Here is a 26,512-nt window from a genome sequence, read left to right on the forward strand (position 1 = left end):
ACAATTTTTAAATAAAACATATCTTTTTAATGATTTCCATGCAAAGTTATATGAAAACTATCAAAATTGAAAAAAAAGTCCGGTTAACCGGTTAGCGTTTTTGGTATTCGGTATTCGGTTGTTCGACCGGTTAACCGGTTAACCGGTTAACCGTTGACAACACTAATTAAAATGTATCCTTAAAATTTTTGTGTTTTATTCAGCAAATAGACAAAAATACAAAACCATTTTTTTTTTCTGGAACCCACTTGAAAGTATCTTTGAGTGATTTATATTCCGACTTATGGAAATTCAGCCTTTTTTTGTCATTATAGTGTTGTCAACATGTACATATAAAACACATATAGATACAGATTTTACAATGAGACTCACCAGTTTGTATGGCAAGTCAAAGTACCACTTCAAAGATGCCCGTGTTCAATAAAAAAAAAACATACATTGTACTGCAAAACAAACTATTAATTATGATAAAGTAAAAAAAGCCAAAGAACTGAATACAGATATGCAATAAGTATCTACAACATTTACAATGTTAGGGAAATTAAATAGTTATCATAAGTGTTCTGTTATAGCTGTAGTAACTACATTGGCGAAATCTTTTGATGATACATCGAAACAGTTTGTTCTTTGAGAAATCATTGTACATTTCATACGAATGTCATTTTAGCACAAGTTGTTAATGCATATATCATTCTTCTGCTAAATAAAACATTCACACACATTGAAATGACGACAGAGCATCTGCTATTTTGTTTACCTGCAATTAAATAATGTTAAAGTATAATTATTTATTATTTATCATTATTTCTCCTTCTTTAAATCGTTACATCTCCAAATCTTGATAAAAAACTCAATTTTACATAAGTACAAAAAAGAAGATGCGGTATGATTGCCAATGAGACAACTGTCCACGAGAGACCAAATGACACAGACTTTAACTTGTGTTGATCATCAGTTGGAAGAAAGAAATATTTTATTTTTTTCTTATTGGATAGATTCGAATACATACATTTTATTTTATAGCCTGTGTGTTTTTTTCTCTTGTATGGTAAAGTATTTTATGCACATCAGTTTTGATCATGTCGTATATAAATCAACTTGTCTTTCAATGATTGTTATCTATTGATACACAACGTAACGAAAAACGATTTTTAGTTAACTTCACAAACAGACATTGATTCAGCTCATTGCTTTTCTTTCTAAGTTGAATATCCTTCAAAAATTGTATAGTTTAAAGAGATTGTTCATTTACAGATAAAGAAAAAAAACAGGGACATACCAAAACAGGCAAACGGGTTATGATTTCTAATAAGGATATAACTTAAAGTCACCGTACGGACTTAAACACTGAGCATGACCAATGTGTAGACAATGTATGTAGTTAACTATATAAACACTTGCAGTGCAAAATGTGAACACTTCATGCACTCCAAACGAGAATAACGACGATCTGTTCTATTTTTCAACAAGAAAATAAAATAAGTATGACAGAAGCTACAATAATACAAACACTGAATTACTTTTTGAAATACTAAGGCTTTTCTACCTCAGGCATAGATAACCTTAGCTGTATTTGGCAACACTTTTGGGAATTTTGATCCTCAATGCTCTTCAACTTCGTATTTTATTTGGCCTTTTGAACTTTTTAGGATTCGAGCGTCACTGCTGAGTCTTTTGTAGACGAAACGCGCGTCTTACGTATATACAAAATTTAGTCGTGGTATCTATGATGAGTTTATTTACAGGGTCCTGACAGACAAAAAAAAAACTTGGTGGGGTTGAAATGTTTGCAAGTTCTATCATTTTCCCTGATCTATATCAATGGTGTAACAGCACAAAATAAGAAGAGATATTCAAAGGTTCAACATGTTGACATCAATTGTTGATTCGTCAGAGGTAAAACTCTTTTTTTTATATCCTTTTTTTTTGTACTTTAAAATCTTAATGCCTAGTTTTCATAAAATTCAGTTGTATGTAGACTATTTCTATATAAACAAATATAACTGTATTGCCCTATGTTCCAGTTGAATACGTTTGCATTGATTGAAAGTATAATATTGAATTAACTTGGCCCATTTTTTAATGTATTATGTATTCTCTCTTCTCTGTGACCGTTAATGACCCTCTAACAAAGACTATAACATGTTAACAAACAACGGTCCATCTTCTGTTCACTCAATATAATTATTTCACTAAATCAAATTTGTTGAATTCGAATTAACCGGAATCAAATGCAATACATTTAGTGTTTAGTGTATACGTTTCACGATAGTAGGAGTTTTCTCTGGTACAGATACGACACCTTGAATCGCCACACGTTATTACGTGGTTTTAGTTTATTTATTTTTAATTTGGCTTGTGTATATTATATATGCTATTATATAATTCTATTTTGATAAATACAATTGAGAATGGAAATGGAGAATGTGTCAAAGAGACAACAACCCGACCGTAGACTCAACTCAACAGCAAGTCATTTACATCCTTTTAGATATTTGTAATTCCGAGATAATTAATAGTAAGAAACGTATTTGTTTGGAGTATCAGCGATATTGATTTTTTTTTTGCTTTTGAATGCCACCCTCAACACATGCTCAAGGGACTTTCCTTTTTGAATTTTACTCGGAGTTCAGTATTTTTTTAGATTTTACTTTGTCCTTAACTTATTTTGTTAGATATCTTTTGAATTAAATAAATGTTCATAACAACTTTTATTTCAAAAGTCGAATTGACCTTTGTTAGTCTGAAACACTACAAAAGAAATTATTCTATCGTGTATGAAATCTCATAGATTGTATTTCTGATTAAGTGATATTTCATCGAGTGTTGTCCGGTCTCATGAATTTTGAAGTTCTACACTCACATCTATGACACATATACACATTGTAGTACAATAAAGAATTTCTCGCTTCATTTAAGACAAAATTAAAAAAAAAGAAATATTGGCATGCGTCTGTTTTCATTTGGTATATATCGATAGGAATTAAAACCTTTTGATAATTTTATCAATGAATCTTTCAACTTATTATTTTTTAACTTTTTTGAATATTTTCCCTCTAAACACCCTCTATCACTCTGACCGAACGGTGATAAATTTTACGGAATAAATAAATACTTGTTTTGCTATTTCAGAACAAATAACTCAAGGAATTTGATAGTTGAAATGTGGTGAGACAGTATTCTTGATATCATCAAATTACTCTTCGATAGATATATGCTGTGTTAAACTTTATATTACTTCAGTTTTACAACTTCTTGTTGTGTTAACGGAAAAAAATCATGCTTACTTATTGGTATCAAAAATACGTTTTGCTCTCTTTACGAAGTCAGTAGAAACTCGTGGTAACTTATTATCATCATCAGAATCGTTAAAGGCTTTTCTTATGTCGTACAGAAGACCAATAGATGTATTCTGAAAATCTACAAAAAATTAAACAGAAATAAAACATTATATTACTTTCTACATGTCCTATTCTTGAAATATTCGTTTTCATGTTTTCCTGGTTACACGAAAATAAATGTTTCTATCTAATGTAAATTATTAATGTTTTGGCAAGGTTTGTGTTGCTTGTTTATATGTTTTATTTTGATTTGTTTTTCGGCGTTTTATTTTTGGTCATTGCTCTCCTTGTTTTCATACGGCGTAGGGTTTATGATTGCCGCCTTGGCATTTCCTCTCACGTTTTTCATGAGTTATTTGGATAAAAAATTAAAAGATAATCAATTCAACGAAAGAAGTTCATATCAGTAAAACAAACCGTTGGTTTTTATAGTTTCCTTGAAGCAACTTATTTAGTGAATGTTTGAATCAGATGTGGATACTAAAATATGTCAGATATCTATTAGATACAAACTACCCTTTACACTTGTATCCTTATTGTAAATATCATTGCAAAATCGCGGGAATTTAGAGCTTGGTTGAAAGTTTTTATACTGTTGTAGGGAGATATTTTGTAAAATATTTTGTGCCTGGAGAATTTCAGTAAAAGGTATCAAAATTCATAGGTACTTGGAAATAGTTTCAGTCTTATTTCCCTTGTTTCCAAAGTCCGTTATTTTTTTTTCTCGGTTAAATTCCATTTTTTTCGCGTTTCTGAATACTATAAACATACGTATCCTATAAATAAAGTGTATTTGCTATTAACTATCAATTTTAAGTTTCTTCTCATAGCGGATCACTGCTATATTATAGAGTGAATCTCTATCAACCCGATAATTATTGTGCTGTCCCCGAGTACTCTTAAGAAATTGATGTGCAAGTTGAAAACCGGAAGTCCTGTTTGACTTAAAAACGAAATCGCGGGCATTTTAAGCTTGGTGGAAAGTATGTTTTCTCTCTTTTAGGAAGAATTTTTATAAAAGATTTTATGTCTGGAGAATTTAAGAAATGATATCAAAAGTGATATAAGTATATGGAGACAGGACAATATTTTTAAGCCCTCAGCCTTTTTTTTCAAAGTCTGTTATCATTTTGGCTTTCTGTTATAGTCCATTATTTTTGTATTTCTGTATACTATGAACAGAGACATGTAATACATTCTATGTCTCTGCTATGAACATTCGTATCCATATTATAAATATTAAAGTGTATTTAATTTTCTATTTACTTTTAAAGTTTTTTCCATGGCGATCACTGATATATTATATAGTGTCTGTATATATTACAGCACATGCAAATTAACGCAAAAATAATTGTCCTGAGTGTCCCCGTCCGAGTCCTAATGAAACCTATGTGTACTAAGTTAAAACCGAGGTATAATAGAAGTGGTTCTTACTATCTAAAACTACGATATGGACAACACTCTGATTGGCTTATTAAGTTTTCGTTTTGTAATCTATCATACGATTGGTTCTCAACGTTAAACCCGGTAGTCTTGTCTGCCATAAAAGTCGGTCTGATGACCGAATGAATATCCGGACTCCTTTAGGTGTCAGACCACCAATTACCCCTTCAAATTTAGAACGTATGTAAAAGTAGGCCTACTCGGGACAAAAATAGTGCATTTAATGTCATCGTTTACTTAAACTACCCAACAAATTAAATTTGCAGAAATGAAACATTTGGTGAAAGAGAAATATATCAAGACCATTTTGAGCCCAAATTTACTTGTCTATGAGTTGAAATTAAAAATTGAGGATTAATGCGCTCCATAGTATACTAATTTAAGATTTCAAGAAAACCAAGGGTTATTTTTAGTGGACATCCATTCGGAAGGTCTCTTCTTTCTTATATGGCTTTAAAGGTATGTCGAAAATTGGCACGAGAAAAAGGTGATACCTGTACGATTAAGGACATACCTGGTTTGTAAGAGGTTTAACTTAAGATACAAAATTTAGAAAGCTATGAAAATTGCAAAATTTGGTTGAACAGATAGGGACTTTTAATTGGTGGTCTGACACCTTTAAGGGAAATGCTGTGAAACCTCAAATTTCGAAAACAATTGATTTTTTTTACTTAAATGATCATATGAAGTGATAGTAGTCACATTTCAATCTTTTTTGGGGTAAAAAGTCACATATTGCAAACTCAGAGCCTTAAACTTGAATTTGTGCTATTTTAAGCTTTTCTCACCCTGACAATATGCTTTACATAAAAAAAAATGTCCCAAATTGTTATAAATGCACAGTAAGTTGTTTCTGTGGTATCAACATTAAAACATGGTTATTTTACTACCAATAAAAGTTGTTTTCATCAAGATTTAATGAAATTATTTGATTTTTATCCCTTATATCATTGCGTCATAGCATGTATTTGGCAGATAACATAGCCTGATGTAAACATTACAAAAACTCACAAAAATCCCAATCATTATCTCAAATGAAAGTTTAATACCTTAAGTTGTATCAATTGATAGTCAATAAAAACAGTTAAATGTCCATGACTGCACTTTTGATCATTTAATAGTCCCATTACTTACACCAGGTGTAAAAAAGGGGGGTCAATATTCCTTGACTCTTCAATACCTTTGAATTTTTACTTAACCCATGTTAAAAATTGTGGAAAGTCTTTTAAGTAGTAGAACAAACAAGAAAAAAATCAACAAAACTGATCTTGATATTGAAAGTTTATGTTCCTGTAGCCCAAAATGAAATTTTCAAGTATTTTCTATCAAAGTCATACATTGCAGTCAGTTTAAATTGAGCTGTGAAATTTGTAATATAAGTCACATTATGCTCAGATAAGCTGTTTCTGACTTCAAATTGACTAAGGATTAAGAATAAAGCAAAGCAAAGATTTCTGAGCAATTTTTTTGGCTCTTTGGGTGTCAGACCACCAATTACTCCTTCAAATTTAGAACGTATGTAAAAAAAGGCCTACTCGGGACAAAAAATAGTGCATTTGATGTCATCGTTTACTTAAACTACCCAACAAATTTGCAGAAATGAAACATTTGGTGAAAGAGAAATATATTAAGACCATTTTGAGCCCAAATTTACTTGTCTATGAGTTGAAATTAAAAATTGAGGATTAATGCGCTCCATAGTATACTAATTTAAGATTTCAAGAAAACCAGGGGTTATTTTTAGTGGACATCCATTCGGAAGGTCTCTTCTTTCTTATATGGCTTTAAAGGTATGTCGAAAATTGGCACGATGAAAGGTGATACCTGTACGATTCAGGACATACCTGGTTTGTAAGAGGTTTAACTTAAGATAAAAAATTTAGAAAGCTATGAAAATTGCAAAATTTGGTTGAACAGATAGGGACTTTTAATTGGTGGTCTGACACCTTTATTTTCGTTTTTTCCCAAAATAATCCAAACTGAATATTCATAGAATGGATGACAAATGCGACTATGCATGATACCTATATATACACAGAGGAATATTGTTCATTGTAGGAGGAAGAGAGGCGACACACAACATTAGGTCTACTCGTTTTATAGTATAGATGAGACATTATTCATACAAGAGCTTCTAACGAAAAACTAATAGAACTTTGAAGACACGTATTTGAATCATCCTTTCTTTGATTTTTTTAATTGAATTTGATAGAAGAAAACGACAAATACAACTAATTCACCTCCAAATTTACGCTCACCTCTAGAAGTTAACAATGAGGAGATATTTTAAAAGAACTAAGCTCTCCAACAAAAGAGACGCATTCATTTTCAAATATGAATTTAAATTTTTCTAAAGCAACATTTCAACATTGGTTGTATATGTAATACATTTCTCTCTCATGTTGATACCGTATACCCGGGCTTGATTTTTCTCTCATGGTGTCCTTAACCGTGGCTTCTTGCTTACAAGGAAGCTTTTGACCCAGGATTTCAAGCTGTAAGTTTAAAATCATTGTTTTTTAAAGTTGTACCGACTCTAAAAGGGGTAAACTGTTTTTAAATATCTATGTCGCAGATGATATAGTTGCTAAAGCTGTGTATCTTTTTATTTTACTTTAAGTTTTCCGTTATTAGTCTTCGTGCCATTAAGTTTCTTTCTGTCGTATGAATTTTGACGTGACTCGCTATTTATGCATCCTGCAATTAGATGATTAACCCTTTTTTACTCTTAAATATCTGGGGCAGGTGGGTCCTGCAGTGCGAAAGGCCATAAAGGTTATACAGGGTTGTTTCTTTTTGGCTTATCCTTGTATTTATATTTACTTAATTTTTATTTTATTGAGAAAATTCATACTATACACTGTATGTACTATCAACGACAAAACTATTTTTTACGTCATACATCATTGTCAAACTTATTGTCATTTACACCTTTTTTGTTGGTGTGTTTGCTAGATAAATAAAACAATTTGTTTAATTTTTTTAGTTAGTTGTGTTGTACGTCTGTGATGTATGTTTACACAGTTTTCGCTTCTGTATCCCAATTATTGTCTCATTAATCTATTATATCTTGTATCCCTCTTTTTTCTTTAATATAACGGAACTATCACCTAACTATAATCATCTATCATACAAGCGGGAGGTTGAGCTAGCTTTAAAACTAGTTTCAACCGATTATTTCTCCATGTTATTTTTAAAATCGCACCACTATCTACTTTTAAACATGCAAAGGGCTCTTTTTAATAACTTTCATCAATATCCAATTCTTTAAAAAAATCGTAATTATATTCCTTAAGAGACAAGAAATATGTTTTTTTATTAGAAAAACACTTACGTTGCTTCTTGTAATTTTGCGTAGGTTCTAACTTTCTTACGAACATATTCTTAAATTTATTCCACAAACGTTCAATCAATTCTTCCGCTTTGTTCCGTTTGTTCATGGTATGTACTGCACTGATACTCTCACCAAGAATGGCCATAAACATGGTCAGTAATGTAAATACTATCACCAGGATGAAAGTAAAGAAATAAAATTGTGCTATTATTGGATCCTTCTCATTTATTTCTGTGAATTTGCTCTTTCCCATCATACTAATGAATAATGTTCCCATAGATTCAAATATATCACGATAGGATTCAATATATTTTCCGAACAGCAAATATCCTAGACCGGCATAACACAAAAATACGTACAGAATAAAAATACCAAACCAGAATAAATCCTTTGCACAATTATTAAAAACCAAGAAAATTTTACAGACTCGTTTGTCATAGCCTAGAATACCGATCAATCTTAATGTTGACAATGATAACAAAGTAGCATGCAGCAAATTAAACAACAAATCCCATATTGCAATATGCTGAAAATTTATAAATTGCTTCGGACCTTCCTTGAATTTTTCCATGGTTTGAGATGCAAGAATATGACGCCCAGCATACATTGAAATGCACACAAAACCCAGGGATATGCAACAACAGTTTAGAATGTTCCAGATACTTTTGAAAAACGTTTTTCTCTTCTTCATAATACCTGACATGACCTTGCCTGTAAAAGCGACTAGACATAATAAAAATAATATTTCACAAATTAATGTGTAGATACCATTCGTACCAAGATGAAAATAAATTCGGAATGGATATATAGAATACGAGGTTACTATTCCTCCTGTCTCAGGAAATTCTGCTAAAAAGATGCTGTACGCGAATAGGTTGAGATCCGGTGCATATAAGTTGAACTCTAGAAAAATAGCTCGTGTTTTTCTATCAATCCATAAATAGTCTGTTAATTCGTTTAAAGTTCTGTTTGAAAAATCAAAGTTTACAGCTAGTTCGGTAATATATCCGCCACCTCCGTATGTGCTATAGCGTCCAGGTATGGGGAGACCCCATATATCAACGGCACTCGTGAATTTCCACCCAGCATACGAAAATGAACGTGCCACTTTTTCTCTGTCACATATACCACTCACCCAACCAAAACAAAAATCTCTGTTTTCCTCCATCGGTAAGTAGTATTTTGGTCTCGTTTGAATTTTACCAAAAAAAGGAAAGACTTCAGAAGCTGCAAATAAAAAGAAAATAACAACCTGTAAACAAATGTTTCGTAAAAGTGTTTGTTTCAAGCAAACATGTTTAAATACTCTTTTTTATTTTGCTACGACATGTACTATGATTGATGATTATAACCCAAACCTTAAGTCTTAATGTAATTTGAATTTCATATGAACGTTATAATATAAGATAAAACGGTTTTCCTTACAATCTGTGACCCGAAGTTGTCTCAGTCGAGGTGGTCCAACTCTTAAACTTGTCAAATCATTGAAATTTTGTCTAAGTCTCCAATGTAAACGTTTTCCTGTATAATCAGTTTCAGGATACAACTCTGGAAACGCTGTATATCGCAGCCATTTCACATAATCCTTGACGTGTGTTATCTAAAAAAAAATATATATAAGTTGGACGTGTGTTGCTTTATTTAATGCACTTATCTGTTCAAATGATCCCCGTAATACAAATTTAATCACACAAAATAGCAGAGTTATATTTGCATCGTGGCTACCACAACTAAAATGTATCTTTTGTTTTACTAATATTCACCAATACTAATGGCAAACGTTTTAAAGAAACTACAAAATGAGACAGGAAATAATTATAGAAAAAAACAACCAATATTGTTTGCTCACACTTCAGTCAATATCGTCCCACCTTAAATCTGTCTCAAACTTCTTATAATGAATAATTATATTACAGGTTGATATCATTATTCTCAATATATCTATATTTATTAAGGAATTACATCAGTGATAATTTTGAGGCAATAGTAGTTTATCAATGTTGAATTCAAATCTTCTGAAATATACAAATCTAGATAAAAATAAACAGACAATGAGGGAATCGAAAATACTACACACCGAGAGAAACTCGAATGAGTCCATACATAGTCTGCCATGCAAATCTACATTCTCAAAATAGGAAGTAGGTCACAATTGGTACAAATGTGACCTGCCGAATTAAACTGTTTACCTTTATTTTTGACATTTTTACCGGTTGTGTCTGTTTGTTTTCCTCACCCATCATTATCATTATTATGAGATTTGACGCGACTGTTGTACAAGTGAGAGGTTTAACGCTGTAAAAACAGGTCCAATCCACCATGTTCTACCAGTTTGAAAATGCCTGTACCAAGTCAGGAATATGAAAGTTGTTGTCCATTCGTTTGATGTGTTTTTATTCTTTGATTTTGCACTTGATTAGGGACTTTCCGTTTTGAATTAATTTTCCTCGGCGGTCAGTATTTTTATGATGTTTTTTTAGGTAATTGACAAATCAGACGAAATTCTTGATTATCAAGATCTTAGATCACAATAACATGGCTCTTTTGAGTTGAAACACAGACCCACAGTTTATGATGGTAACCGTAAAACAAAATTCCATACTTTCTTCCTCCTGGAGGTGTTTCCGTCGTGATCACAACATTGTTAAAGAAAACCAGTATAATGTAAACACACATGCGTGTTACGTGTCGATTGATATATGTAAACGTTAAACGATAGGGAAGTGGGTAAGTCCCTGTAGAGAATGGGAAGTTGACAGGAAATCGTCAAGTATGTCATAGATCATTATGATATGATCTTAAAGAACGCTATATATTTGAATGTGACCTACTGCATTAGACTATTTACAGGATTTTTTATCACATAAGTAACACGATGGGTGCCAGATGTGGAGCAGGATCTGTTCACCCTTCCGGAGCACCTGAGATCACCCCTAGTTTTTTGTGGGGTTCGTGTGTTTATTTTTAAGTTTTCTATGTTGTTTTAACTGTACTATTGTTTTTCTGTTCGTCTTTTTCATTTTTAGCCATGGCGATGTCAGTTTTTTTTCGATTTATGAGTTTGACTGTCCCTCTGGTATCTTTCGTCCTCCTGTTATGCATGTATGCTTGTTTTTTTTAAGACAGAATAAGTTTTCTTCCTAAGCATGCCAACATCTTTGCCTTGATTTAGTTTCATTAAGAAAATGTATGCCCTGGCTCCTGTGTTCTAATTAAAAAATGAGCGTAATGACATTTATTTTTGATAGAGTTATCACATAACTGACTTCTTCTAATTGCTTTAGAAAAGATAGAAAAATCATGACCCTTAGTCTAGTTTTCTTACAACACTACACAGTAATTCAAATAAATTAAGAATTATCAGATTTAGTTTGTAAAATATACCACGTAAAGAGACACATACATTCTTTAATTGCAGAAATGTCTAATTTGGAGTGGTTTATTTTTAGATATTTAATTTAATTAATAGTAATTATTTTATCAAAAACATATAGGATGAAATATATAATGCACACAACATATAGGATGAAATATATAATGCACACAACATTTTGTTTAAAATAATATCCCAGATTTCTAATTTTGAAAGTAGAAAATTATTTTCGGATGATAACCTTGGCAAGCATCCACCAAATTATTTGAAACTTGGAAATATATCAAGGACCCAATACACGCATATCTAGTTTGAATTTGTCATATTTCATATTTGTCCCACCAGGGTTATTGTACAAGGTATTGTGATTTGTTTAAATATTTTACCTTGCCCACTAAACGTTCTTGGATGTTCTTGTAATTTGACTGTGAAGCATTACCTTACCTTGCCAAACTGCTGCAGTGTTTTATTTTGAGGAGTCAGAAGCTTGTTGGCAATGTTTTGGTGAAAATTATACGATCTGTCATCTTTATAACTGTAGCTTATACTAGATATAATCCATAAACAGAAACACGTAATGAGAACTTGTTGGATACTTTCCATCATTTGAATGTCCTTCTGCCTTTCGTTGCGAGATTTTTCGATTGACGAATGGTTGAGTGGTGACGCAGGCAGTCGTTTATCTGCAAAAATTGTAAACATTTAGATAAACCTGTTGTTTTCCTTTCACATGTTTCACTAGTAAACAAATTAAGTCTTAATTGGCAACGCTTACCTTAAAAAAAACATCTAAGTCTGAAACTAAAAAACGATAAGGTTTGGTAGGAATTTAAGTAAACTTTCAAATATTTTGTTGTTTGAAATTCATTACCGTTGTGACATATGACTTGCAGTTACTACTGTTCTGATCATTAGCTGTTTAGACAATTCAGAATGTTGCTAGTTTGTACATGTAACTAACAACTACTGAGCGGTCAGAACATAGACTGCTTATATCTTAATTGATTACAAATTTCTTAACAGTACTGAATTTACTGAAGAAAATAAGTATGATAGTTAACTGAAACACTGAATGTGAATAAATAATCCCTTGTCCAGTTTTAAAGGGGTGTTCAGATCAACATGATCCCTACAGTTCAAAACTGGTTTATAAGTGCTTTTTATGTTTTATATCTTTGAATTTGAATACAAACATGTGTGCATAAATATGTAAGCGGGATCCCAACCCTACCCCTAACCTGGGACAGTGGTATTACAGTACAACATTATGAGTGGGAATTTGTTTTGATTATTTGATCATCATATCCTTAAAAACCTACCTCATAAAAGACGTATATATAGATTTCAAATCGATAGAGAATTGAATCTCGCTTGAATTTAGTTGAATTTCGTCCCCAAGGATATCACCAGCCCAGTAGTCAATATTTCGATGTTTACATAAATCTCAATAAAAAACTTTTTTTTTCGAAAAACTAAGGATGTTCTCATACCAGGCATAGATTACCTTAACCGTATTTGGCACAACTTTTTTGGAATATTTTATCCTTGGCTTTATAAATATTTTCATATGAGCGTCACTGATGAGTCTTATGTAAACGAAACGCGCGTCTGGCGAACTAAATTACTGTTTTACTTTTTAAACTAAATAACGAGAGTTGATATCAAGCGATGCTGTAAATAAAATTGAGAATGGAAATGGGGAATGTGTCAAAGAGACAACAACTCGACCAAATAAAAAAAACAACAGCAGAAGGTCACCAACAGGTCTTCAATTTAGCGAGAAATTCCCGCACCCTGAGGCGTCCTTCAGCTGGCCCCTAAACAAATATATACTAGTTCAGTGATAATGAACGCCATACTAATTTCCAAATTGTACACAAGAAACTAAAATTAAAATAATACAAGACTAACAAAGGCCAGAGGCTCCTGACTTGGGACAGGCGCAAAAATGCAGCGGGGTTAAACATGTTTGTGATATCTCAACCCTCCCCCTATACCTCTAACCAATGTTAACATATTTCTCTCATGGTCAACACTTTCATTTTGCTTAATTTAAAATCCCGCGAACCGTTGATCTAGTCTTTTGCACATACCAGCTGTATGACGTCAAATGTCCTGTTCTGATGTTAAACTTGAATATCAGGCAGTTTAGATAAATTGAAGATTTACAGGTGAGAAGTGTGAGTGTTTTGTATATAATTGAAGAAATCACATTAGTCCGTTTCCATCATCCTTACTTTTGAAAGTTATCATTGATTGTTGATTGATTGTTGGTTGCTTAACGTCCAGTGGCAAATATTTCATGCATATTCAGGACGAGAACAAGTTCACAAAAAAATACAATAGGAAGGTTAATACAATAGAGGCCATCTGGGATGATGGTCGGGGAAATTTGGACTGCCACTGGAAAATGAGGGTATATTGGATAGGAACAGAAATTTTGCCTTGCAACAGGCCACCTACGGACCCCTCAAAGAGTTGCTGCAAGGGTTCTTAACGTGCAAAGAGCGTGGTACTCTCTTTACACGAGGCATCGGATTTAACGTCCCCCTTCTGACCGGACGTGACTGCGAACTTGATACATCCCGCACAGCCAAACGGACGCCCACCTTCGGCAAGCGTTTTACTGCCGGTCGGGAGAAGACCAAGTGACCATATTTCTTACCCCAGTCACCCTTGGGGGTTGAAAATTATCAATAACCTAATGAATAGTCAATGGAAATTTCGTAATATCGTCTACTGGTGCTCAATAAGTCAATTAATCTCCTGTGATACGAGCAATATCGTGCAAGAAATAGATATCAGGCAACAACCATAACCGGTTACATTTTTTCGTATCGTTGTGGCCTGTTATCAATGTCTTTCATGAAGATATATGTCTAGTATCACACTGCACGGAGTGTAATACGAAAAATTAATATGAAAATTTTATTACATTCGGAAGCGTACAAAAAGCCTTAACATGACCAAATGAATAGCAATTGGAAATGCCGTAATGTTGTCTACTGATGATAAAAAGTAAATCAAATTAACGCATATTTTCATATCACTTTTTTGTATCACACTCCGTGCATTGTGATACGATAAATAGATCTTCATGCAAGAAATGGATAACAGACCACAACCATAAGTGAAAACATTTTCTCATAATATGGTTGTGGCCTGTTATCAATGTCTTCCATAAAAACAATATTTTTCGCATCATACTCCTCGGAGTTTTTATACGAAAAAGTGATATAAAGATTTTATTACATTCACAAGCGTACAAAAAGCGAAAAAAAAGATACTGATTTTAAAGTTTGACACAGAAACATGACATATGACGTCATACGTGTAATGTGTAAATGATTAGATCATCGAACCTCTGAATTTTTAGTTTACACAATGACAGTGTTGACCATTAGAGAAAAGGTTTATCAACGTGTTATAATTGGATATTATTAGGGGACATAGTGTATAAGTGACTTATACGATATATATGGGGTCAGTAAATTCCATATGGGGTGAGAGCGAAGCTTAGATCCCCATATTGGATTAACTAACCCCTATATATTGTATTATGTTACAAGCACACTGTGCAACGATTTTATCTTACCGAATATCTTAAAATGTAGTATTTAGACTAGTGGTGATCAATATAAAAAAGAAGATTTGATATGATAACCAATGAGACAACTATCCACAAAAGACCAAAATGATACAAACATTAACAACTATAGGTCACCGTACGGCCTTCAACAATGAGCAAAGCCCATACCGCATAGTCAGCTATAAAAGGCCCCGATAAGACAATGTAAAACAATTCAAACGAGAAAACTAACAAGTCTGCAATATAAAGAACCTACTGACAATTCAAACAATAACAGCTTTCCATCAACACCGTGTCGTTCTAACAAAAGGACGTAACATCACTACTTACCGTGTATAAAAATAAACAACGCCTACTAATCAAAAATGAAATATACATGGTCTCCACGGTTGGCATTTAACCAATCAAGTTCCAAGACATGTATAGGAGGTAAGACTATACTTGTTATGAACTCTAGTTATTTTATTTAAATAGTAATAATGAACTTGTTGAAGTCTCAATTATTACTATGTTGAAATTAAATGAACGCGAGTTGATATCAACCAATATCAAATTCCCACTCGTTATGAAAAATATTATTATCATATACTTAGACTAGATAACATATATATTTTACCGTATGATAATAGCATTAAATTGACGTAAATTTCATATTTTTCGAATTGGTGGTTAGTTGGCTGATATGAAAAGTTTATCACATGCTTCGATTGTTATCACATGCCTTTCCGTAACGTTATCACATGGCATTCCGGTGATACTCGGCCAATTCCGGAAAATACGCTTCAATGCTACGTTTTCAGTGAAAAACATTACAAAGTAGTGTACAAAACAATTATAATGGAAAGTATATCGTATGAAATAATAAAAATAATAAAATTTAAATCAAAAACAAACAAATTAATTAATTATTTTTTTTTTTATTTTCTTCTGCAACATAATTTAGAAAGTTTCTTAACTTTTTCAAACAATGGTCATAATTATGTATACTAGTATTGTTGAATTATTTATTTTTTCGATTCATTTATATTAAACAGTACTGTTGGTGTTTTTTTTCTTTCTCTCTGTTGAGGCATATGATAGAAAAATTTCATATTGAATGTATCAAATTTTGGGTCCTACGTCCGTGAACCTTTTTACTCTTTGAACTTCGGGAACCACGTAAAATGATCAATATATATACATTAATCTGTTGTTTTTCTTTACTGTTGTGGCATATGATAAAAAGATCATAACATGCGGCTCTTGGGCTGATATTAAACCTAGGGCTGATAATACATGCGAAATGAAAAATGCCATGTAATAATCTGATAATATCGTTGCCATGCATTTATCATAAAGTGAACTATTCAAAGCAGGAACATGCATCATTCAGTTGTCGATTAAGATCCATAGTCAATTTTAAAAATTATTATTTAAGCCAAACAGGCTGCTGCATCTACATGTCTTCAAATGTAAAGTTATTTTAGGGCTAGCGTTTCCTATCACAAATGTATCTTTTATTTGTCTGATTATCTACTGGTGAACGTGTAGTTTATGTTATAACGAGAAACCTTGCTTTTATTTTTGACATTCGGCATAACTATGGGTTAAGGATTTCACATAAACAGAATTAGGTGATGTCTAAGTGTTACATACTATACATTTATCAATCTGTTATTGTTCTTAATAACCAGATAAGTATCATCAATATGTTAACCAGCGAGATTCACGTCAGCAAAGTCGTTTTTAGACAGAACAAAAGAAATATTTCGAGACATTATGCCTACTCGACCATAATCTAAAACGTTTTGCATAGTTGTTAGCTGAGACGAGCTATATTCAAAATTAACGATTTTAGAATCCCATTTTGATACGTACCAGTCTCATGCAAGGGTAATGACAGACAAGTTTGCGTTTAAAATAACTATATGCTGAGCAAATACATAGAAATGTCATACGTGCACCAATTACTTACTTATTTCGCATCCGAAAGTGTGCCTGTAGTTCTTGAGAATGAATGATCTTTCTAGTCCTGTAGGTCTGAACTTGTTGATTTGCTTTACTAACATTGCAAATACTGCAGACATAACTATGATCTATTAAATAAAACATACGTTATAAAATATGTAACCAGTAATTCTCAATAAGGTGTCTTTAAGAAATTATGAATGCGTGTCATAAACACATAAACGGGACAAATTTTCTGCATCAAAAGCAAATTTCGACATTAAATGTTTCGTCTAGAATGATTAAAAGTTTAAAATGCTTAAACAAAGGTTAAAGAGCTGATCAAACGAAACTATAGTCAAATCCAGACAAAGAATCAGGTTGACATCAGGTTTCTTGAAGTTAAAATGCCTTTTAAAACAGCAAACTTAAAACAAACAATTTCCGTACTCTAAATTCAGTACAATCGTACAATGGCTACTGGGCTTATTGTACTCTCGGGTATTAGGAGTGTACTAGCAGAGATATTGACACATTGTGTGTAATAAACATGGTAAAATCAACGTTAACAATTTTAGTGCAACGCACGGGCATGTAGTCAAAATCATCCCGATATATTTCACAACATTCGAAAAATATTTGAAAAAACAATTACCACCTTCATTGACCTCAAATGTCGATAATAAAAACAAAATAAAATGTGCAAGAGAACAAAACACAAATTGAATGAACTATATTACAAAATGCGTATACTTTTAACTGATGATAAGTAAATTAGTTACAACAGTGAAAATATATTTTTTAAGTTTGTTAAACTATATGTTACTTACTTTTAATGGATCCAGTAGAAAGATCGAGCTAGAAAAAGACAGGAAAAACTGTCCCAGCCATTTCTCAGACTTATTGTTCCCCCATTCGACGCTATAAAGAGCCAAGAAGACGGAACATGCTCCTATTCCTGATAGTGCCAAAATCCATGCTATATATTGAAACCAATATGGAAAAATAGTACTCTCAGTGTTGAACAGTCCCTTTGAAACGAGAGCTTTCTCTAACTTACGACTATCTGCCATTAAGCTATCCAACCAAAAATCCAATACCGGTATTCTATATTTTCGTGAAGTATCTTTAGTATCATTATTATTTTTCCTGTGTTTACTTTTACTGAACATCAAAATTACTAATACGGTGGTAGGTGTTGAAATTAGAGCAGATATTAATGCAATGTAAGTTGCTGTCAATGATAATGAAAAGGGACCAGCATGAATATCTGATCCAGCATTTGAGTACTCGTCTTCGTCACGAAAATATATTGCATTTCCTATCATTGTTAAAAAAACAAATAAAAGGAAGCATGTTAGTCTCTGACATCTTGTATAATGGCTGCTTGTCGGCCGGAAGAATATTGAAATCCACATATGGTTATCAGCTAAGTTTTCTTTTATATTAAGAGTAAACATATTTGAGAACGTCGTAACATTTTCTTTTCCACAAACTGGAAGGACAGCATCTACACTGCTTTCAACTGTATCTAAGCATAGCCATTTACCACATAGGAAAATAAACCTGCATTGAGATTAGAGATATACATATTAATGTTCAATGGAATTCATAAAATGTATTTACTAATTTGAATGAAAAATAGCGGAATTCATTAAATTAGCGAGATAATGTATCTTACAATGCAACTAAAAGGTAAAAATACATTCTAATTTTTCTGGAAAAACAGAGAAGCAAATAATTCATATTTGTTGAATATGGAGGCTTTAAAATAGATTTCCGAGTGTTTGTTAGACGACACGGATTATTTTAAGGAAACGTTTTATAAAGAAATAAAATTGTTCAACAATTTTCTTGATGCGCCCTTTCCGCCTTTAAAAAATTCAACATTGAAGTTATAATCTGGATTATCTGAACCTCCATAAATACAGTTTATCAACATAATAGTTATCAAAGGTACCAGGATTATAATTTAGTTCGCTGGACGCACGTTTCGTCTACATAAGACTCATCAGTGACGCTCAAATCAAAATATAAACTACACGGATTTTAACAATCACACTACCTTTCCCTCTTTTGTATGTCTTCTACATCAACACGAGTTAAATACCATGATGAAGAATCGCTTTCACCTGAGTTATCATGCCATATGTAAACATAGCTTAAGTCTCCTAGCGGATATGGTGTTGACATCAGGAAATGTACAACACTTGCAGTTGGTATTTCCTGAAACAAAAATCAACTGTTTCAATATATAACAAAGATACATAGAGACAAGACAATATTGTCTTTCTTTATTTCCACAGCAAAACCGTAACAATTTAAAATGGTTTAATTGGGTCCGTAAAGGGACAATAATTTTTGTTTGAATGTATATTATTATTTTATGGCACTGTTAAATGTGAAAAACAGAAACTGGTTATTAAAGTGTGAAACCGTTTGATTGCTATTTCATTTTATACACAATTCTTGCCCTTCACCTGGCGACATAATTCCGAAGAACTTGAAAAGATGATCTAATGTTTTAAAACGTCATTTTATTTTTCTCCAAATTGTAAATTATTTTCATTTTAAATTGGGATAATAAATTTCAATGGTCTGTGTTTTTTTTGAAAGCATCCATCCTATCAAACTTCAAATAAATGATACCACAGATACAGGTAATAAAATTGAGTATGTAAATGGGAAATGTGTCAAAAAGCCAACAACCCCACCATAGAGCAGACAACAGCCAAAAACCACCAATGGGTCTTAAATCCAGTGAGTAACATCCCCACCGGAGGCGTCCTTCAGCTGGCCTCTAAACACATATCCATACTAGTTCAGTGATATTGGACGTCATACTTAAACTCCGAATTATACACAGGAAACTGAAATTAAACATAATACAAGACAAACAAAGGCTGGAGGCTCCTGTCTTGTGACAGGCACAAAAATGCGGCGGGGTTAAACATGTTTTTGAGATTTCAACCCGCCCTCTTTACCTGCAGCCGATGAAGAAAATAATACGCACCACAATATGCACAGCAAATCACAGTTTTAGAGAAGAAGTCCGATGTCGAAAGAAGTAACAAAAGAAAGAAAAAATCTGATTCACATAGATACTTACTTTCTTCTAGAAAATTGACGATGAGGATCGGTTGAAAACTAAACTGAAGAAGATTAATCACCAAATTTGTATTGTTATGATCAATGTATAAAATCATAAGTTTGGAAAAATTTCACAGCAAATAACTATTTCCACAATAACAAACGTAGAATATCTCGTTGATACAAGATGTATTTTTTTTTATGTAAGTAACGAAATCAAATCCAAAACTTAAATTTTGACCTTGCGCTAAAATTGTCTCAAAATGAGTTATAAGTTTGTTGTCATTAAAACAAAAGTAGAAAGCGATAAGTGGTACATGTATTGGCAAGAATTATACTTGCAACAAATTTGGAATTTAGTGGAAGAAGTGGAATATCTTTGTATACGTACGCATTGAATATAAATTTCTGGCACAGTATGATACGACGATCGGTAAATCTGTAATATTAGTCATAATTTTAATATTTTTCTTTTTAAATGATGACGGATAATTAAAGGAATATATGATAGAAGTTCTTCTATGTTCAAATCTTACATATAGGTTACCAACATAAAATTGAGAATGGAAACGGGGAATGTGTCAAAGAGACAACAACCTCACCATAGAACAGACAACAACAGAAGGTCACCAATAGGTCTCCAATGCAGCGAGAAAATCCCACAACCTCAGGCGTCCTTCAACTGACCCCTGAACAAATATCTATACTAGCACAGAGATAATGGACGCCATACTAAACTACGAATTATACACAAGAAACTAAAATTGAAATGCATACAAGACTAACAAAGGTCAGAGGCTCCTGACTTGGGAAAGGCGTAAAAATACGTATAAATATCAAAGTACCAAGTAAAATAAGTGTGATTCGCATCATCTTCTAAGAGTGCAAGATTAGGTGCCTCAGCAAGGTAAACGTCCCTTGCTATGCATCATGTTCCCGCCATGCTAATCCGCACTCGTCAAAATGTCATAACAAGGAGTATAACACACTTGGTCTTAATCAACAGATCAGACATATAAAGGGATTACTGCAATATTACAATTTTGGAACCCTCGGTGAATTAAATAGATTGTAATATTCCGGTATCTTACAATCTAAGACCGCGAACACATGTTGCTAGTGAGTTGAGATACATACGATCGTACCGGTCAACACATTGATGATATTGACCGTTAAATATGACGTTTCAATTTAAGTAGCTCTTCCTCATGACTCTGTTTGCTCAATTTTGTTTGTAAGAAGCACATCCGTTTTTTGATAAAGTCGATATAGTGTAAACAGATGGTGGTCTTAAATTTTGGCCTTTTTAACTTTTTTGAATTCGAGCGTCACTGATGAGTCTTTTGTAGACAAACCGCGCGTCTGGCGTATATGCTAAGTTTAGTCCTGTTATCTTTGATGAGTTAATTTACAACGTTTTCTTATTTCTTTATATATGCACAGATAGTATATTACTGCTGGGAAATTGGAAGTTGACAATTGGAAATTATCACGTTTGTAACAAAATATAGTTCGAAGTCCTTCACACATGGCCGATTAAGACATCACATTAATATATTTGTTTTCTTTTTAAGATCCGAAATTAACACTACAACGATAAGGATCTAGATCTCAGAAAAGAGGGACGAAATATACTAAAAGGAATAGTCAAACTCATAGATTGAAAATAAACTGACAACGCCATGTCTAAAAATAAAGACAAACAGACAAATGGTAGAAAAGAAGACATAACGAAGAAACTAAAGACTAAGCAACACAAATCCCATCAAAAACTGATGGTGATCTCAGATGCTCCGGAAGGGTAAGCAGATCCTGCTCCTTATGTGACACCCATCGTGTTGCTTATGTTATTACAAATCCGGTAAATAGTCTTATTCGGTAGATCAAATTCGTGAAAAGGGATGGGTATTGTAGTTATGACGTAAGGAACATAATAAACTTTGTTATTGAGAAAACTGAATGGCATTTCATCATATTTAAAACAAACTAAATAATATGATAAAACTGTGATAAGTGAATATTTTACTTTTTTGAACTCAAAACAAAGAATACTGGCTTACCGATCTGACGCCATCAGATAATTCCCGTATTCCTGTATCCCCATCTTTTCCATGAACTATAAATCCTATCCTGGACTTAGTACCTGCCCCTCGTCTCATTCCTGTATAGACTGTTACTAGATAATAATATGTGTCGTCAACGAAGTTGTCAATTAATGGTGTTACTCCCCACTAAAAAGATTTAGAAACTCTGACTTAGTTCATAATTATAAATTTTGATAACATTCAATTTTTTTTTATTGTTTATTAGATTATATCATATATATCACTCAAGACTTAACATAATTTTAAATCCACACTATTTTGGAGGATAAACAACATGATTAAAATATTTAAAAAAATATTTCGTGCACAATGATTCTACAGTTAATTTTAGTAAAAAACTCAAAAGCATAAATAAGACACCGGTTATTGTTCTTCATTGCATTTGATTTCGATACTTTTTTTTTATTTATATTTTCAGTAAAATTAACACTTATAACTAGAGGCTCTAAAGAGCCTGTGTAGCTCACCTTGGTCTATGTGAATATTAAACAAAGGAAGCAGATGGATTCATGACAAAATTGTGTTTTGGTGATGGTGATGTGTTTGTACATCTTACTTTACTGAAAAATCCTTGCTGCTTACAATTATCTCTTTCTATAATGAACTTGACCCAGTAGTTTCAGTGGACAATGTTAGTAAAAATTTACAAATTTTATGAAAATTGTTAAAAATTGACTTAAAAGGACAATAACTCCTAAGGGGTCGGGTCAATTGACCATTTCGGTCATGTTGCTTCATTTGTAGATCTTACTTTGCTGAACATTATTGCTGTTTACAGTTTATCTCTATCTATAATAATATTCAAGATAATAACCAAAAACAGCAAAATTTCCTTAAAATTACCAATTCAGGGGCAGCAACCCAACAACGGGTTCTCTGGTTCATCTGAAAATTGTAGAGCAGATAGATCTTGACCTGATAAACAATTTTACCCCATGTCAGATTTGCTCTAAATGCTTTGGTTTTTGAGTTATAAGCCGAAAACTGCATTTTACCCCTATGTTCTATTTTTAGCCATGGCGGCCATCTTGGTTGGTTTGGCGGGTCACGCCACACATTTTTTAAACTATATACCCCAAGGATGATTGTGGCCAAGTTTGGTTTAATTTGGCCCAGTAGTTTCAGAAAAGAAGATTTTTGTAAAAGATATATAAAATTTACGAAAAATGGTTAAAAATTGAAATTAAAGGGCAATAACTCCTAAAGGGGTCAACTGACCATTTTGGTCATGTTGACTAATATGTAAATCTTACTTTGCTGAACATTATTGCTGTTTACAGTTTATCTCTATCTATAATAATATTCAAAGTAATAACCAGAAACAGCAAAATTTCCTTAAAATTACCAATTTAGGAACAGCAACCCTACAACGGGTTGTCCGATTCGTCTGAAAATTTCAGGGCAGATAGCTTTTGATCTGATTAACAATTTTACCACTGTCAGATTTGCTCTAAATGCTTTGGTTTTTGAGTTATAAGCCAAAAACTGCCTTTTGCCCCTATGTTCTATTTTTAGCCATGGCGGCCATCTTGGTTGGTTTGGCGGGTCACGCCACACATTTTTTAAAATAGATACCCCAAGGATAATTGTGGCCAAGTTTAGTTAAATTTGACCCAGTAGTTTCAGAGAAGAAGATTTTTGTAAAAGAAATAAAATTTACGAAAAATGGTTAAAATTTACTTAAAGGGCAATAACTCCTAAAGGGGTCGACTGACCATTTTGATCATGTTGACTTATTTCTAAATCTTACTTTGCTGAATATTATTGCTTTTACAGTTTATCTCTATCTATAATAATATTCAAGATAATAACCAAAAACAGCAAAATTTCCCTAAAATTACCAATTCAGGGGCAGCAACCCAACAATGGGTTGTCCGATTCATCTGAAAATTTCAGGGCAGATAGATCTTGACCTGATAATCAATTTTACCCGATGTCAGATTTGCTCTAAATGCTTTGGTTTTTGAGTTATAAGCCAAAAACTGCATTTTACCCCTATGTTCTATTTTTAGCCATGGCGGCCATCTTGGTTGGTTTGGCACACATTTTTTAAACTAGATACCCCAATGATGATTGTGGCCAAGTTTGGTTTAATTTGGCCCAGTAGTTTCAGAGGAGAAGATTTTTGTAAAAGTTAACGACGACGGACGACGAAGACGACGGACGACGGACGACGACGGACGACGGACGCCAAGTGATGAGAAAAGCTCACTTGGCCCTTCGGGCCAGTTGAGCTAAAAATAAATCAGTGAAAAGAACTTTACCTTTACAATATCTCTCTTGTCTTGATGTCTCGCCCAGATAAGAAGCAGAACGTAAATCACTAATATCGTAACAAGAGTCCCGATCACAGGACCTTGATTGGTTATATCAAACCGTAAGAACACTGTAGAGAAGTCGATCGTATTTGGCGCCACATAAAAAGTGTTACCAAATGTTAAACCAAAAGCTGGACGACATTTACATTCTATGATATCTTGCCTTGGAAACCAATTCATCTGAAAAAAAAGCCAAACGCATATTCAAATTGTATTGCTCTAAATCATCTGCTACACATTTTAGCTAGTTCCTTGCTATTGATTTAATAAGTCAACACAAAGCATTACAGTAAAAGCTTACGTAAATGATTTAAATAAAATTATTTTACATATATTTGATATCTTGTTATGTTTGTTTAGAATTATGTCTAGAATGGCAATTTAGAAAGCAAATGAAAACAAATAATATAAAAGTTATTGACTTTCGCCTGCTTAGCTTTTCATGTAATTTGGCGGTTTCAGGTCAGAAATTTCAAAAACAGTAATACAAATAAATGCATACAACTAATAATAGACTCGCATTAACTTGACTTAGTCAAAGTGATACCAATGACGGAGCTAAGTCTTATTTTAAATCTTGAGCCATATCTAGCCTTCAATCATAATGACCAGTTGAGAATTATACTTTACGAGAAAATATATGATCTCAGCCACGAATGGGGTAATCGTAATCTGTAATCGTAATCGATTGTAATTGAATACATTTTTTCAAGTAATCGACAGTAATCTGTAATTGAAGACATTTTCGATTACATGTAATCGTAATTTAATCGATTACAGCAAAAATTTGGATGTAATCATCGATTACTTTTCGATTACTTTAGTAAAATAGTTTGATGAAAAATAACCTATTTCAGAGGAAAATATGTATGCAAATGTTTGCACCTGTCCTAAGTCAGGAATCTTATGTACAGTAGTTGTCGTTTGTTTATGTAATATATACGTGTTTCTCGTTTCTCGTTTTGTTTATATAGATTAGACCGTTGGTTTTCCCGTTTGAATGGTTTTACACTAGTAATTTTGGGGCCCTTTATAGCTTGTTGTTCGGTGTGAGCCAAGGCTCCGTGTTGAAGGCCGTACTTTAACCTATAATGGTTTAATTTTTAAATTGTTATTTGGATGGAGAGTTGTCTCATTGGCACTCACACCACATCTTCCTATATCTATGTTATCACTTTATAGAACAGATAAAATATTATGCATCAACAATACTTGAGAGTTAAGCAACTGCCTTATTTATATCTATTGTCTCAAGCTGCATTATGAGCAACCAGATCCCCTACCTAAATTTACTTTATATCTAGCTATTGAAACAAATGGATGTATGTGCTTGTCAATAATTAAAGAGCTTTGATATTTAAATAAGAAAATAGATTTTAAATAGTAAAATAGATCTTAAATAAGAAATGTTTCTGTCTTTCGGTAAGTTCTGTACTACATTTTTTAAAAGTAGAAGGCTTATTTGTATTTAATTTCCTGAAAACATCATTTTCAATCAGAGTTGAAATTAAAGATTAGAATAGATAAACAGTTGATTTCTTAAATGGTATGATATACATGTATATAAACTAAATTAAAAAAGAACACAAAATCCTTTTAACAATGAAGCAATGGCAATGCTTAGCAATTCGTTTTAGAAATAGATATATAGTATCCCTTTGACACTATACATATATTTGGTATATGATTTGATTGAAGAAGTTACAAATCTTAACAAAATTCTTGCCTTTTCTAATTTGTATAATGAGATGATCAAAGTCTTCTAATCAATATCAAACATACTTTGTTTTTATTTCAATTATCTTATGTCTAATTAAGAAGGAAATTTACAGTATTTAGCCCTAGGTTATAAATTGTACTCCAGTGGCAGTTAAATAATCTGTAATTAGGGTGGTTATCCAAACAAAAGGGTTAAATCATGCAGGTCATTATAAAAATAAATCTTGATTTTAAAAATTAGCTGAACTAATTAATTATTCTACTCTTTTTATAT

General features: G+C 32.6%; 1 protein-coding gene across 1 annotated transcript in view; it reads right to left on the minus strand.

Annotated features, from left to right (window-relative positions):
- Window positions 1-250: 250 nt before the first annotated feature.
- Window positions 251-26,512, minus strand: part of LOC134726312 (polycystin family receptor for egg jelly-like) — a 97,025-nt gene continuing 70,763 nt past the window's right edge. Inside the window, exons 18-27 of the mRNA XM_063590713.1 lie at window positions 24,466-24,699; window positions 22,157-22,327; window positions 19,072-19,232; window positions 17,837-18,572; window positions 17,035-17,155; window positions 11,936-12,174; window positions 9,544-9,718; window positions 8,119-9,345; window positions 3,288-3,420; window positions 251-757 (exon numbers count right to left, since the gene is read on the minus strand). Coding sequence (XP_063446783.1) covers window positions 754-757; window positions 3,288-3,420; window positions 8,119-9,345; window positions 9,544-9,718; window positions 11,936-12,174; window positions 17,035-17,155; window positions 17,837-18,572; window positions 19,072-19,232; window positions 22,157-22,327; window positions 24,466-24,699 — 3,201 coding nt within the window. The 3' untranslated portion in view covers window positions 251-753. The remainder of the gene's footprint in view (window positions 758-3,287; window positions 3,421-8,118; window positions 9,346-9,543; window positions 9,719-11,935; window positions 12,175-17,034; window positions 17,156-17,836; window positions 18,573-19,071; window positions 19,233-22,156; window positions 22,328-24,465; window positions 24,700-26,512) is intronic.

This window comes from Mytilus trossulus, chromosome 7, assembly GCF_036588685.1.
Source record: "Mytilus trossulus isolate FHL-02 chromosome 7, PNRI_Mtr1.1.1.hap1, whole genome shotgun sequence".
NCBI lineage: Eukaryota > Metazoa > Mollusca > Bivalvia > Mytilida > Mytilidae > Mytilus > Mytilus trossulus.